At 43.6% G+C, this 14,873-nt stretch overlaps 1 protein-coding gene across 1 annotated transcript in view; it reads left to right on the forward strand.

The window, feature by feature from the left end:
• The window catches only part of TMEM163 (transmembrane protein 163), a 218,410-nt gene that overhangs the window by 171,946 nt on the left and 31,591 nt on the right, over window positions 1–14,873 (forward strand). Inside the window, exon 6 of the mRNA XM_006258108.4 lies at window positions 9,871–9,982. Coding sequence (XP_006258170.2) covers window positions 9,871–9,982 — 112 coding nt within the window. The remainder of the gene's footprint in view (window positions 1–9,870; window positions 9,983–14,873) is intronic.

Consider the following 14,873-nt stretch of genomic DNA (forward strand, 5'->3'; position numbering starts at 1 on the left):
CATGGTGTAATGACTTGTATGGAATTCATGGATGGTCTCAGTCTCCTTCCAACTGGAGATACGACAGTCACTTAAATGTTTCATGTAAAGATACACCTCTTTACATAAGGCAAACACAAATTCATTGCATCTTGTATCCATTTGGAATTAACAGGTCTAGAACGAGGGCAGTTATTTCAGGAGTTTAGAGTGGGGACTTACTACTATCCTTGTTTTCCCATGTAAGACTGCATTTTTTAGGTAATCTAAATAGATTGTTTTTATGAACACAGTATTCAGACAGAAATGATGCTCTTTGTTGGGATGCAGAATCCCATGCAAACACCACTCAGCAGATTGTGATTATTTTATTTTCAGGAAATATTCTAATTCTATGCAATTACCCTGTCATCATCAGGCTTTGTCAAAACACACACAGATCTAGACATTTTCAAGATTATATTGGTACTAATAATAGTTCATTATATCTGCATGTGAAAAGAATGCTCATCTCAAATCAGACACTTGGCTGTCAGGTTGTTTTCTGACAGTACAAGCAATTAAAATGCCTGTCCACTTTGAAGTTAGCTTGTGAGACAGACCCTCTGGCTTCTCAGCAGCTCCCTCTAGACTGTTTACATGAAAAAAGACCGTGCAGAAACCATTAATTATTTGGGAAAGAATTTGATGGAGAGTTGTGGGGGGCGGGGAGGGGGGTGTTTGCATTGAAAAGTGATTACTATTTATATGCAATATTTATACCCAGAAACATTTGAAATATAAGTGGTTTTTAAAAAAAAATCTGTCTTCCCAGCCCATTAGGTGGCTGTTAGTTTGACAGCATTTTTCAGTATGTGCAGATAAAAGAGGAGCAGAAAAACAAGGTAAGGGATGAGAAGGGACTGGTGTGATAACAGAGAAGATGGGCAACCAACTAATGGCACAAATTCAGCTCAATTCACTGTTTCTGCCAGCAGGCTCCCTGCGGCTCTGGAGATGCTTTCTCCAGCTGTGCAGAGCTGATGTGTTCCTAGATCTGCCTGGCCTATCACTTCTCCCCTCCTAATCGTCTGTTAGAAAGGCAAGGCAAGAACCATGGAGATGAGGAGAGAAGAAATAGCATTACTCTTCCCTAAACGGAGTGGAGGGGGTGTGAGAAAAAAGCTCTGGCTCTAGAGCTGAGCTCCTGATACACCCAAGTGCTAGGGGGGCTTGAGGGGGAAAGCTGTTGAGCATGAGCAGAAGATGCTAATTTCTTGGCAGCAGCAGGCACTAGGAAGGACTGGTGAAGGGAGAAGCAACATTTAGATCTAGACAGATGTTTTTTGGAGGGTTAGGGAGGAGCCTGCATGTCATCCACAGCTAAGGACCTCCTCCCCTCCATGTACATATCATCCAAATATTGACTGGTGTGTTTGCTCCACATGTGTGAACAAAAGGTGGAATGAGAAAAACCTGAAAGCATCTTCCTGTACCCAAAGGAAGCAATGAGGTTGAAGGACTGAGAACAAAGGGAGAGACAAGAGCCAGAGGTGCATTTGCCGGCAACTAGTAGAAATAGTGGGATATGGGACCGGTGTACGAGAGTGGGATGTGGAATGGGAGAGAAGCAGAGACAGTAAAGATTAGAAACAAATAACAGCTTGAATCGATCAGTGCAGCTTCAGATTGTACTGGTGTTTTTTCAACTGCTCATCCAGAGAAGTGAAATGTCTCCTCCCTCCAAAAGGCTGGTCCGTGTTGCTGAATTACCACATTTTCTTCCATGTAGCATGCCCCCGAGTATAACATGCACACTGTTTTTGAAAGGCATCATGAAGAAAAACTGTTCTTACCTTGTACTAGCAACAAGTAACTGAGAAGCAGCAGCTAGGGACCTGCTCTTGCTCCTCAGCTTGCTACCACCCCTGTGCTGGATGGGGCCCATGGACCGACCCAGCACACTGAGTCTGAGGCCAGGCCCAGGGCCTGATCTGGTGCATGGGGCCTGATCCTCCATCACCAGGTTCTACCGTGGACCAGTGCCACATGCTGGCCTGATGATATTGGGTGGGGCTCAATGTCATTGGGTGTGGGGGGTCTACTGATTTGGTGGCAAGGGAGTGGTGGCAGCCTTAACTGCTGTGGCTCTGGGATAAAGATACTGCAATATCCCCCCCTCCTCCCCAAGATCCAAACTGACTGATGTTATGGCAGCCACTTAACACATAGTCACTTGTCTACACAGACAACTTGTTGGAGCTTAACCAAAGTCAGCTCAGACATAAAAAAAACCATCACCTCTTGAAAGACTCCCATTTTTGCTGGTATTCATAGTGACAAAGCACTTGGTTTAAGTGTAGAGGCAGCTGGATCTTTTATTTTGTTCGTGCTTTAGGAACAATACCTTGGAGTGCTCCTCCATCCTAGGAGTGATTTTTTTTTTCTTTGTGAAACATGCTAAATATCAATGTTAAAAAGCAGAAATTAAAATGCCAGGGGCAGAAATGTTCAGATCCAACTCGTGATTTTATTTGGAGAGGAAGCATCAGGGGGAGCGTGTGTTATCATCCAAATAACATAACTGTCCCCCACCCCTCAAGTGCAATTTAGAAATTAATAATTAAAAACATGCACTCACATAAATATCCTCCAATATCAGCCAGCCATGAAACCGTGGCCTATCCACATCCTGAAAGAAAGCAGCTACTTGATCGCTCCAAGTGCCCATCAGCATAGCGCTGCCTAGCGCGGGAGTCACCGTGCGCTCGGTGTGACTGGCCCGTCATCTACTCGTATGTCACGGTAGGTGACAGCCCAGTGCTCCAGTCAATTCAGAATTTACTGATATTTAATATATGAAACTATAAGCTATATATTAGATATGGGCATTAACTAGATGCACACACCCCGCCGTCACATTGGAGCAGCAATGGAGGAACAAGAGAGGAAAATAGACAAAGAAAGAGCTTCTGTTTACCCCAAAGGAGAAGCGTCTGTCATACGGAAATGTTCAGTATTTGAAGTGCAGTCATCTGTTACGATTCACTGCTATTGCTTAATTAAAAGCACAGACTGATTATATGCAGCGGGACTGGGGAGATGTGCCTCACCCCCTCATGATTGTCAGATGCTAAAGCAAGAGGTACAGCGAGGGTGGGGCTGAGGGAAGATCCTGAGGGAAGTGGCGCCAGATGGTCAGGCTTTTTTTATTAATTTAGATCTCCATTGTGCTGTCTCCTTCAGTCATTTCTCAGAAGGACGTGTTCATTTAATGAGAAAATTATTTCACAGCCATGGTGCAACATGTTTAACCCTTAGCTTTCTGCAGTGCTACCAACCTCATGTTTTACTCCTAAGCCAGGGGTTTTCAACCTTTTTTAAGGAGCGTACCCCTTCCGGTGGGTACCCCCCCAGGCGCGAGGGGAGCTCCCCCGGCGGCCGGTTGCTGAGCAGGGTGGGGGAGAGGGGGGGCCCCCAGCGGCCACATGCGAAGCGGCAGTGACACTTCCCAAGTGCCCCTGCTTCTCCGCAGCGCCACGTGCCCCAAGTACCCCCAGGGGAACGCGTACCTTCCAGGTGACAACGCCTGTCCTAAGCAACTAACCTGCAAGCTGCATTCGCACAGCATTCACTCCAACTGCTTTCTCAATCCACCCAAAAGAAGTCCTGGACCTGCCCCAGCGCCTAAGCTGTACCGTATCTCAACCCATATCACAACCATGTTGCCATTTTCTAATAATCATCTCAGTGTGCCCCAACTTCGCTTTTAAACATCACTGCCATTTACCTCCCAGCAAACACATAGGGCTGACACCCCTCATGTTAACTTCTTAACTAATGACTCCAAGGCTGGCCCCTCATTGCTATCCATCCTGGCATGCCAGGCTCTCTCCCATTCTTATCCAGGACAAGAGCCCCTGTGTCTTCCCTTCCACTTCTCGAATCCTTCTGCTGGTACTGAGCGGAGAGCAGCCTTACTATGCAACTGGAGAACCAGGGCACACTTTAAGAGTTAAGAGGAGTAAATTTAGAATTGAAAACCTCTACTTTTTAAAACTGATCTATCTGGCTGTCTTGTCCTCAATTGCCATAGTATCTAGCACCACTCTGTGGATATTATTTTAAACTGTCTAACTACAGTTCTTTTCATTTAAGTATTGAAATTTGAATTATGATCACTTGAAAATTGGATCCCTGGTGCCTTGTTATTTTAGACTAAAAGATGTTTGGGTTAGAAACTCTTTTTTGTTTTTTCCTTTATAAACCGCTTGGTACTTCTCTTTGTATATCCGTCATAAAAATTAGAGCAGGCAGAACTTATCCTGTCACCCAGTCTGTCATCAGAATTTCTATTGCCCTACCTTAATAAAATTCCAGGATTCAGTTGTGATTTGTAATTCAATAACAAATGCAGTGCATGCAGAAATTTTTGTTGAAAAAAACCCTAGAAATTGTATATTCAATTATTCCTACTGTGAGTTTATAGTAGATACATGGATAGAAATCTGCTTTGCATATATAAGATGTTGCTCATAGATTCCAATAAAATGGCCACACAAATTTTGACCACGCAGAATACACTACAGCATATTCGTAATAAATTATATAATATATTTGAAGCACCATAGAGTAAATAAAACATACAGAAACGTAATTGAATTCTGTACAAAACCTATGCCAAGGCAAAACGAATGTATAATAGAATCATATCTTCTCTCAAAATGGGTGAGACATGAAGAACAAAAGAGGTGCTGTGCAAGAAGGAATAGGTTGTGTAATTTTCAAGATCCTGAAGACATGGTTGGACCTGAGTGTCTCTGAGATAAAAAAATTCCCAAACTCGGTCACCTGTGATTTTTTTATCAGTTCTGCTTTTGTTGAACTCTAATTCCACAATTCCTTTCTGTCCCATTTCGCAGACCATGTAAGAAACCATACCTAAGTTTAATAGGTAGATTAGGGGAGATCTTCCTGAATTCAGAGTAGTACTGTCTTTATAAACAATGCTGTAATTGGAAGGATAAACCATGGATGGTATAAGCACATAAACTGTTGGCATAATGTATCATTATCTGTGCACTGGCATAATACCATATTTACTTGTATACCACATAGGCCCTTTCCCCAAAAATTGGGCCTTGAAAATTGGGCTGCATGTTTTAAGCAAAGAAGCTGATTTCCACACTGGGGTAGAGGCATAAGGATGTTGTAATGGATGCCAGAGTCAGTAGCTGTGAGAAGGTTAAAGGTTTAGCTGTAAGGAGAGATTGAATGACACTGGGCACATCTATACAAGACACTTACTGCGCATAAGCCTAATAACACTGTGCAGTAGCGTGGCAATTAAAAGCCGTGCTAATAGCCCACTGTGCAGTGTTATTAGGCTAATGCACAGTAAGTATCAGAATAACCATGCGCTGGCACTATGCTGCAGTAAATCTAGTTACTGTGCATTTAGTTAGTACTTCATTAAGCAACTACTGAACTAAATGCGCAGTAACTAAGGTGTATCGATGAACATGTGGACAGTGTGGATTAGATTCTCTCCCTGATAATTGCTCTTGAAGTGTATTAAAGTTTGCTCTTCTCCATAGTGCAGAGAAAAAATGATGATGTGCTAACAATATAGCAAGTGGCAAAATGTGAGCACATTCTAGTGCCGAGGTGACTCAGTGCTTTTCACAATCAAGCTATAAAGGGGTAAGTATCTTTGAAAGAATTGCAGCTGGTGACCATGAAGTCTACAAAGCAACTGAAATCTATTTCCAACAGTTGAGGCAAATCTATCACACTTATAGGGAAAAAGAAAGTCATAAGAAGAGTCTAATAGTCTTTTCTCATATATAGCATGCCTCTGTATATGATACACATCTCTTTTTTGAAGGGCAGCTTAAAGAAGAAAAAAATCTTATTAAGCAGCAGCAGGTAGAGAGCTAGGCCTGATTGCAGCTGAATGGGGCCTATGGACAAATCCAGCACGCTGTGTCCAGGGCTACTATCATTTGAATTCTCTCCTGCTTAAGGTTCTTGCTGTTTCATACTGTGGTGGGACACTGAAAACCTCTTTTAACCCAGAGCAGTGATGGCTTTGGGAGTGGTTTGTTGGGAGCCAGGTAGGTCTTGGACCAGACCTGACCCAAAAGCCATCCTGACCCAACTGCCTGCCCCTGCTCTGACACCTTGGGTTCCTTGGGCCACAGTAGGGAGAGGGCCTCTGGGGGAGGCAACCCAGGCTCAGATGCATCCTATGTGTTGGGTTGGACCTCCAGGCCTGGGTTGCTCAGGCACAGGCAGAGGCAGGGAGGGGGAGTGTTAATTCATGCAGCCCTAGCCCTGCAAGCTGAGCTGCCCTGGGCTTTCTGGTGGGATGTGCTGGTGGGTGCCATAGCTCTCGGCAGGTCCCTCTGGGTGGGCAGGAAGTGCTGCAGCTTCTTCCGCTGGCAGATACCAGCTGTGCCCTGCAGTGTTAGAGATGGGGTTGGGGGTCTCTTTCAGCAGCTTCTGTGTCCTCGGGCAGATTTCCTAGCTGCAGATTTCTCAGGTCCAACTGCTGACTGATCCCACATGCCATCCTGATTTGGTACACGGGACCATGTTATCAATCCTGCAAGGCTCCCGGCAGGTCTAGGAATCTGGCAACAGGAGAGTGGCTCCCAGTTGCAGCAGTTAATACTGCCACCACTCCCCTGCTGTCAGGTTTCTGGAGCTGCAGGGATCTGTTTTTCTTGGATATAATACATATCCCAATTTTTCTCAGCTGGTTTTGGGAAAAAAGGTGCCTGTTATGTGCAAGAAAATATGGTACTACTGTATTTGGGTCCAGGGCTACTGAGGATTGAGATTTTTATTTTAGATCCTGGAAAGCAACAGCCTTCTATTCCTCAGTTGTTTCGGTTTTGTCGTCTGTTGTGAACCGTTCCTATATAGCTGAACTTCCTAAAATTCTTTGATGATCTTTGTATCATCAAATAACTCAGTTTAAACCTATGCTCACAATATTCCAGGGCAGGTGTTGCTGCAGTTCCTGGATTCACCTCTGTACATATGATATAGGAGGGAGACAACATTTGCTCTGACTTCTGCAATCAGAGTAATTTAACCTGAGAAAAGCTAGATGACAACACAGTGGGTAAAATGCCAGTAGCCAATTTACAGTAGCACCCGATGTCCTTTGGTCAGACCAATTTCAATCTCACCTCTCCTTCCCGATATACATAGTATATCAGTGACAAGGACTGATGGGAGGACATTTTCTGTCAATTAAGGACCAGTGAGTTGAGATCCTGAAGGGAAAACACAGTTAAGTTACCAAGATGATAATTGCAAGATTACTATTTCAGATGCAAAAAGACGAATCTGTTAATCATCTTATGTTAAAAAAAAATCAAAATAAGCTGCACATTGTTCTGGATGTGGTGTCCTCGCGCTCATGTGTATACAGCTAGAATGTCAGATCCTTCGGTGGGTTTTGAGTATTTTTCAGATTCAAATCACTTTAATATCCAATTTTCCAAATAGGAAGCATTTTTGTACTATGTGAAGCCCCAGAACCTGTCTAACCATCCTATTTAGGCAAGTATTTGTCAGGCAAAACAGGATGAGATGTTGTTTAGGGGGTCTTTCATCTTGATGTTCTAGTTCTCTTTTAAGTTGTTTGGTCCTCTTGTCACTCTCCGGCTTGTAAATTGTTCTGCTGTCTGATTATAAGCTGCTCCCAGACTTTGTTGGGAAGGGTGGCATATAAATTAAATGAATGAATAAATATGTAAATAAATCTGCCGTACCTGTAGGAACACGAGTAAAGTTCGAGCTTTGAGGAGGGCAAGGATGTATTTGGGAAGGGGCATAGGAAGTTCGGACAAGTGATCCCAGATTAAAGTACTTATTTTAAAGTTTTCCCCAACTTTTCAAACCCTGCTGAAGTCTTTGTGACCCTCTGAACATTTCTCTCCTTGTGCCTTCTGCTAAGTTGTCTTTATTCTGCCTTACTCCTCTTCCTTCGACACTCAGAGAAACTCCAGCGCCCTAAATACACAATGTTCTTGGATGCTCTCCTGTCTTTCCATCTTCCTTCTACCTGCTTTAGCCCTTTGCTTTTGTCTACTTCTGGTTTACTTTCTTTCCATTGTTGTCCTTTATCTTCCTTTATCTCACCAACATGCCATGCACATGGCCAAAAAATCTGAACCCATGAATGAAAGGGAATATAATAAATAGAACTTCAAAGAAAAAATATATGATTTTCCATCAGTGCTTGGTGATGTATTTAATGACATTTTCTTTTTAATTTTGTTCTCACTGTCTACACTACCTTTTTCTGAAACCCTTTTCCCCATTCCTTAGGCCTCCACTTATAATTGTGATTTCTGGGTGAGATTGATTAAGGCAATGGAAAATTCAGTTGTTATGATAGGGATTTGTGTCAGAATATTTTAACTATAGTCACGGGATCCCACTGGCATGTACCTCTAGGATTTGCAGACATGGAAGTTATGCCTATTGTGCAAGATGTTTCTCATATCCATACTCTTCTGGTTATAAGTTGATTATAAGTTGATCCCACCCGCTCCCATTTTCAAAGTCAATGTCGCAAAAACGAATATTTCCTCTGAATATACATCAGTAGTTGCTGTTGCTTTTACAAACTCACACACAAGAATCAAATAACCAAGAAAAGGATGGAAATAGCTAAATGGAGTAAAAATACTAAAATAAAAAACTGCAGTGGAAACTTTCTAACTTTGTATTTGTAATGAACACACAGAAATACCATAATATAAAAGTCAAGGCAGTACGAGGCTTGATTATGGGTTCACCCTCCCATATAATTTGAGTGCAATTTTTACAGTCCTTCTAGAAGACGGAAAGGGGGACACTTGTAATCAGAACAATATGGTATTTGTATCAGTGAGGACGAGGTTAAACAAAACTGCTCAGCAGGGTCAATCCGCCAGTGGTGGAGATCTGTGTAGGGTGGTTAGATTGCCTCCAGTTTCTGAGGCGATGTTGTACGTCTCTGAGATGTGTTTCTCCTAGGAGAAAGCCTTTTGTCCTGGAACTTGTGAAGTACGCCAGATAAAACATGCCAACACTTTTTCCTGTTACATTCGGATCTTGCCCTGTGTGTCTGTAAGCTAATAGCAGCTCATTTAACTTTAGTGCAAGTCCTTCCAGGGACAGACCTGTCATGTTCTCACTGGCCACCTGCTGGCAGAAGAGCAGCAAGACCGCTTGGAAGGATTATGTCTGTAAATGCAGCTATGCCGCTTCTGCTCTGATCAAAACCCAGGACAGTTAATCCCAGATCAAATGAGCTAGTTCTGGTATCCCAGTGCTGCACTGCACACCCCTGACATACCTTTAGAGACCCCCCAAGTATCAAAATAAGTCAATGGCAGATTGTTTTCTGAAGGCCACATCCCAGTCTTGCACAAATCAATAACATACCTTATATTAATTTCATGGCAACTAGAATTTAAGTTGTTTTTTGTCCTTCTTGTTTTTAATGAATTGCACATGCAGCTGATATTGTTACTCAGGTGAAAATCAACAAAGGAAAATATGGCTGGATGGCTTTAACTCAGTCCTTCATCTTCCCCACCCCACCCCACAGCGGGCAATAGTTAGGCAAGAAAGCACCCTTCAGCCAGCCAGGCTACCTGCATACTGAGTTGTTTGGGTTGGGGCCCAAAAGATATTGCTTGAGCCCATCTTAGTCATGACTGGTGAAACAAATAGATACAGCAGAGAGAGCTTTTGGTGGAGTGAAAATCTGAATTAATGAAGTTTCGTTCATTTTTCTTTTTTGGATAAGTCAGTAGATCTAATACTATTTCAAAGTAGCATTTGTCATTGAACTTATATGACAGGTGCAAAAGAGAAGCTAATATCTGCTATCTTCTTTTTCAGGATGACTTTCTGTACAGTGTCTCTGTTTTAAGTGGAATCCTTTGCTCTATCTTGGCAGTGATCAAATTTATGTTGGGAAGGGTCCTCACAAGCAGAGCACTCATAACGGACGGTGAGTAGGAAACTGTGAAATCCCCTTTAAACAGTGTCTCAGTGAATATCATGCAGAACAAAAACGGACTAGAGAACCATGAAGAAAGCAAACTGGTGGATAGTAAAATATTGAGAGGAGGGGAGATGTTTAGTGAGGGACCAGACCAAATACCTGCCTCTGATACTGTTCAGTTCTTGCAAAACATGCAGATAGCTTTCATAGATAATATTCTTTGAGATGACATGAACATCCACTACAGAGAAGCGGTGGAGGTGACATTAATGCAAATGGGATTACAGAGAGAAATCACACAGTGGGATCAACATAGAAACATAGACTGAGTCCATTTGGGGAAATCCAAACAGAACAGGTACTTAGTAGGAGGGGAGAATCTAGAAAGCAATAAGAGAGAAAAACTCAGGCCAACAGTATGCAGCAAGTGAAAGATGAATTTATGATGTAGTTTAGATAGAAGTAAGCAGGTCATTACAAATTTGGCAAAAGCATCACATTGTGGAGAAGGGATATAATAACATATCTCTATGTAAGTGTGGTCCAAATACACCTGAAGGATTTTTCACACTTAGGAGAAGAATCTACTTCCACTTGTAGAGTACATAGGACTTCATTCAGAAAACAGAAAATTTGGAGCATGGGAAGAATGAACCTCCCTCCCGATCTTTGTCGGGAATCATACGTGTCCTCATCCTGCGAGGCAGGTCTTGTTACCAAATCATTCTGCCAAGCTGGCCTGTGCGGAGCTGGTGCCGTTCTCTGATCTGCAACAACTGGAAACTCCAATATACATCTCACACAGTGAAACGACTATAGCGCTGGTACAGCGGGGGGCCTTGTGTGACCCTATTTTTATGGTGAATTTTATCTACTATGAACTTCCAAGAAGGAATATAGTACATTTTTAATTGATAAGGCCAGTGGGACTCATTCCTGCTGCCCTCTTGGATCTTTGGGGGAGTCATTGCTGTTGCTGCTTTCACCGATGTAAGTATAGTCAAATACTCTTAGCTAACAAAGCCAAAGCTTTTAAATCTTCAGAAAGGCCACAGAGATTTACTCTGCAAACCAGTGAATCCACAATTATGGTGAGGATTTCATGAGGACCTACAAATCACTACAGGATTTTATCTGTGTATTTATATAGACACCACAGGGTGTTAAATGCTTTATAAATTATGGGAGAACAAGATTTGTTGAGTGAGGTAATATTTTTTTATTGAACCAAGTTGTACAATTTGCATAGATGAGACAAGCTTTCAGGCTTCAGGCGCTCCTCATCAGTTCAGTAAGGAAGTGATCCAAGCTAATTACAAATTAGAGCAATTTCTTTAGCCTAATTATGTGTTTAATTTAGTGTAATAAAGCTCATCACTTGCAAGGGAAGTGGGTACTTATCACCTGGGATATAAAGAGAAGTTGGCATAGTTGGGGGTCAAGGTATAATGATCCATAAAACCAATTGTCTCATGAATGGCTTTTTGTTTCTAATAAAATTATGATGTCCATTTTCAGTTCTGTCTTCTGAAGGTATTGTGTAAGTTTTGTCTGAGGACAAGATCTGTCAAGTCAGTGATGGAAAGGCGGTTTTGTGAAAAGTGTTCTCCCATTGGCCCTTTACCGTTTTCTACGGGAGGTCATTCTGGAGCGTCACGGTTGCTCGGTTTCACTAGCATAGTTTCCATGAGGGCATCTAGTACTTTGGCGGAGGTATACAATAGATTGTGACAGGCAGGTGTAGGAGCCGTGATTACTCATGGTTTTGTTGGATGAGCGTTCATTGTGGTGTTGGTGGATATGTGTTGGCAGGGTTTGTACTTGTTTTGGCACAGTCTGGTTTCTTTTTCTGTTTGACCAACGGAGTTGTTTCTGTAGGTATTGCCAGCTGTCTGAAAGCTAGCAGCGGAGGTTGGGAATTTTTCTTTCAAGGTGTGATCTTTCTCAGGATAAGCTGTAATTGTTTGATTATCTTTCTTATAGGTTCCAGTGTGGGATGGTATGTGACAACCAGGGACGTACGGTCAGTGGGGTTTCCTTTTTGTATTGTAGTAAGCTTTTGTGGGGTTTGTGGGTAGCTTGTTCACAGATCCATTTCCCTATGGAGTATCCTTGTTTGGTGAAGCCAGGTGAACTACAGGGTGCAAGTATTCACCTTATCATTTTAATAAATTATAGCTTGGTATTATTTTTGTCCTCTAGGCTTGCATACAGAAGTTCAGGAAGGTTAGGGGGAGGTTAAATTGTGTTAAAAACGCTCACCTGATCTAACTTAGTTCGCCCACGTGAGGCCCTTACACGTATATCCCTAGTTAGGTCGATCTAAGTGCAAATTAAACAGACGTTCCAGGAAGCTTAGATTGGTCTAAACCTGGCCAACCCAATCTCCATTAACCCTACCTCTGGGGTAGTCTAACTAAGATCGGGTTGGCCATTTTTAGACAGATCTAACTTTCTTGAACTTCAGTACAGTTCCCAGTGCAGCCTGGATCTGGGAAAGTGCAGCTGTTAGCCCGTACCCTGGGGCTGCACTTTTCCTATCTACCCCCCAGCACTAGGCTATTTTAAGCTTCCCCCAGCCCCTCACCCCCCTGCCCCCCCCTCCATGGATGAGCCAGCCATGCCCCACTCCCCAAGCAAGCAAGTCCTGGGAGGGGAGAGGCAGGAGGGATGGGGGGGATGGGGGTGGGTTTGCTGGGGGCGTTGTTCATCTGGGGGTGGAGTGGCAGGAGGCTAAAAATAGCTCCTGGTCCCAGGGGGTGGAGGAGAGAGTACTCCTGACTCCACCAAACTCTCAGACCCCAGAAAACCTCTCAATCTACCTGATCCCCCTGCAGACCCCACTTAACCCCCTATTTCCCCCGTGAACTGCATCTGCCCCCCGCCCAGTCCCTCCACAGACCCCGTTAACCCCCACATCTCTCCTGCAGACACTGCCTGCCTCCCCGATCCCACACAGACCCTGCTTGCCCCTCCTTTCCCCCGCTGTGGACACTCCTTCCCCCAAACTCCCCTGGAGCCTGCTTGCCCCCCCCCAATCCCCTATCCATTAGGCCCTCCATTCTGGCTTACCTTAGTGGTCATTTTAAACTCAATGGAACCTCCTCAAATGTTTGTACGTAGCCTAGGGGCTTTTATCTTAGGAAATGTTATTTTACTCTCCGCTTGAAAATCTTTCTAGTGACTGACAGTTAGCTTTGGACAACTGCTTTAGAAGCATAGCAGAGCAGGACCAGAAGGAAAGTCATCTAGTCTATCCCTCTTGTCCGGCCTACAGACATACAGGATCGATACCCTTCCCCAAAGAGCTTATGTTCTAAAAACAGATGAAACCAAAAGAAAGAAAAGGGCAAGGGATATATCACACAAGCAGAAGAGCAGGGACATGTTGGGTCCATGCTTTTTGCAGATTGTTTTAATTTTTAGTTAGTTATTTTTCATGCTCTTCTCTGCCTCTCAAATCCTGGTGCGCTGTTCCCGGCGACTTTCCAGACCCCTCCTTCCATCTAATTCCATTCCACGTTGTCTCTCCAGCTCTCAAACCTCTCCACCCCCACTGTGACTAACCCTTTTGTTGAGTTAATCTGTTTCCGATCTGATTATGCATTTTTCTGTCCTTCCCGGCCTCCTTCAATCACGGTCTTCTTCACCAGAGGCATAGCACGGCAGCTCTGTGCCTGGGGAAGCTGCAATATACTGGGCAGCCCTGGCTGCTGCGATGCTGGTAGCAGCTTCTGAGTCAGCCACTGCTGTGGGGATACCTCTTTTTATCCCCCCAAAGGCAGCGACTAGGGGTCTGCTAGGGCTCTGCTACTGTTCTCCTCATGCTGCTTGTAGCAGCACCTGTCTACAGTGCCTTTCCTACAGAAAACCTTAAAGGGGGCTGCACCTCTGGTGAATACAATGACCATTACAGTGTTTACCTGAATCCAAGACAACCCCCCAGTAATTAGATTATTATAATTTTATCATTATAGATTTATAATTAGTGATAATGTTTCATGTATAGACTCTCATTATTGGGGAAGGGTCATCTTAAATTTGTTCCCACCACTGCAGTTTGGAAAACAATGGTAGGGGGGCAGGCATGGTGGCGGGCAGGCAGCTTGACAGGAGAGGAAGAGGACAACCCAGGGTTGGGGCCAGAGCCACAGGAACTGCCTCCCCCCATCCGCACCAACATATTTTTGATTCCAGGTTGAGGGGCTTTTCCTCCCATGTTAAATGAGGAAAAAGCCTCATTGAGTAAATGCAGTATGTGCTTTGATCCTTTTGATGAGGTCCTGCATGCGGTGTGTCTGCTCTTGTAGACTGTACCTTTCATTAGAGGATTGCTGAGCCTTTTACAACCAGCATGAAATAAGCTTCAGGAATGTCTCTGTGAAGTAAGCAGGTATGTTGTTACTGGGGGCCCTGGTTTTCTCTGTTTAAAAATTGCAAATTCTCTGATAAAAATGGAAATTTTCTGATTAGTAATCCCCAAATCCACGTTTTTCTATGATTAGAATGAAACGCCACTATATATATAGGTATCAGTTGAACACAATGTTTTATTGATATATTTACAATTTTAAAGCAATTTGGAAGCCTACCAGTGCTTCAACCATTACAGGTTTCCCTCGCTTTATACAGGTTCTGTATGTGCAAATTCGGTCTTATGCAATGACCCTTTTTATACCAAAAATTCGTTATCTGCAAGGTAAATTCACTCTTATGCGATCGGTATGGTGGAAGGCCGCAGCCAGCTGCTTTGTGCGGTGCATTGTGGGAGTGACGCACACCAAAATACAGTCTCCTGTGTGGATCTGTGCTCCTTGCTCATTGCCTGCGACACGTGTTTCTGGACTTGCCATCCCCATTATCATAACATTCACCACCACCCTGTGCTTGTGTGCGC

Source organism: Alligator mississippiensis, chromosome 4 (assembly GCF_030867095.1).
Source record: "Alligator mississippiensis isolate rAllMis1 chromosome 4, rAllMis1, whole genome shotgun sequence".
In the NCBI taxonomy this organism is placed as follows: Eukaryota; Metazoa; Chordata; order Crocodylia; family Alligatoridae; genus Alligator; species Alligator mississippiensis.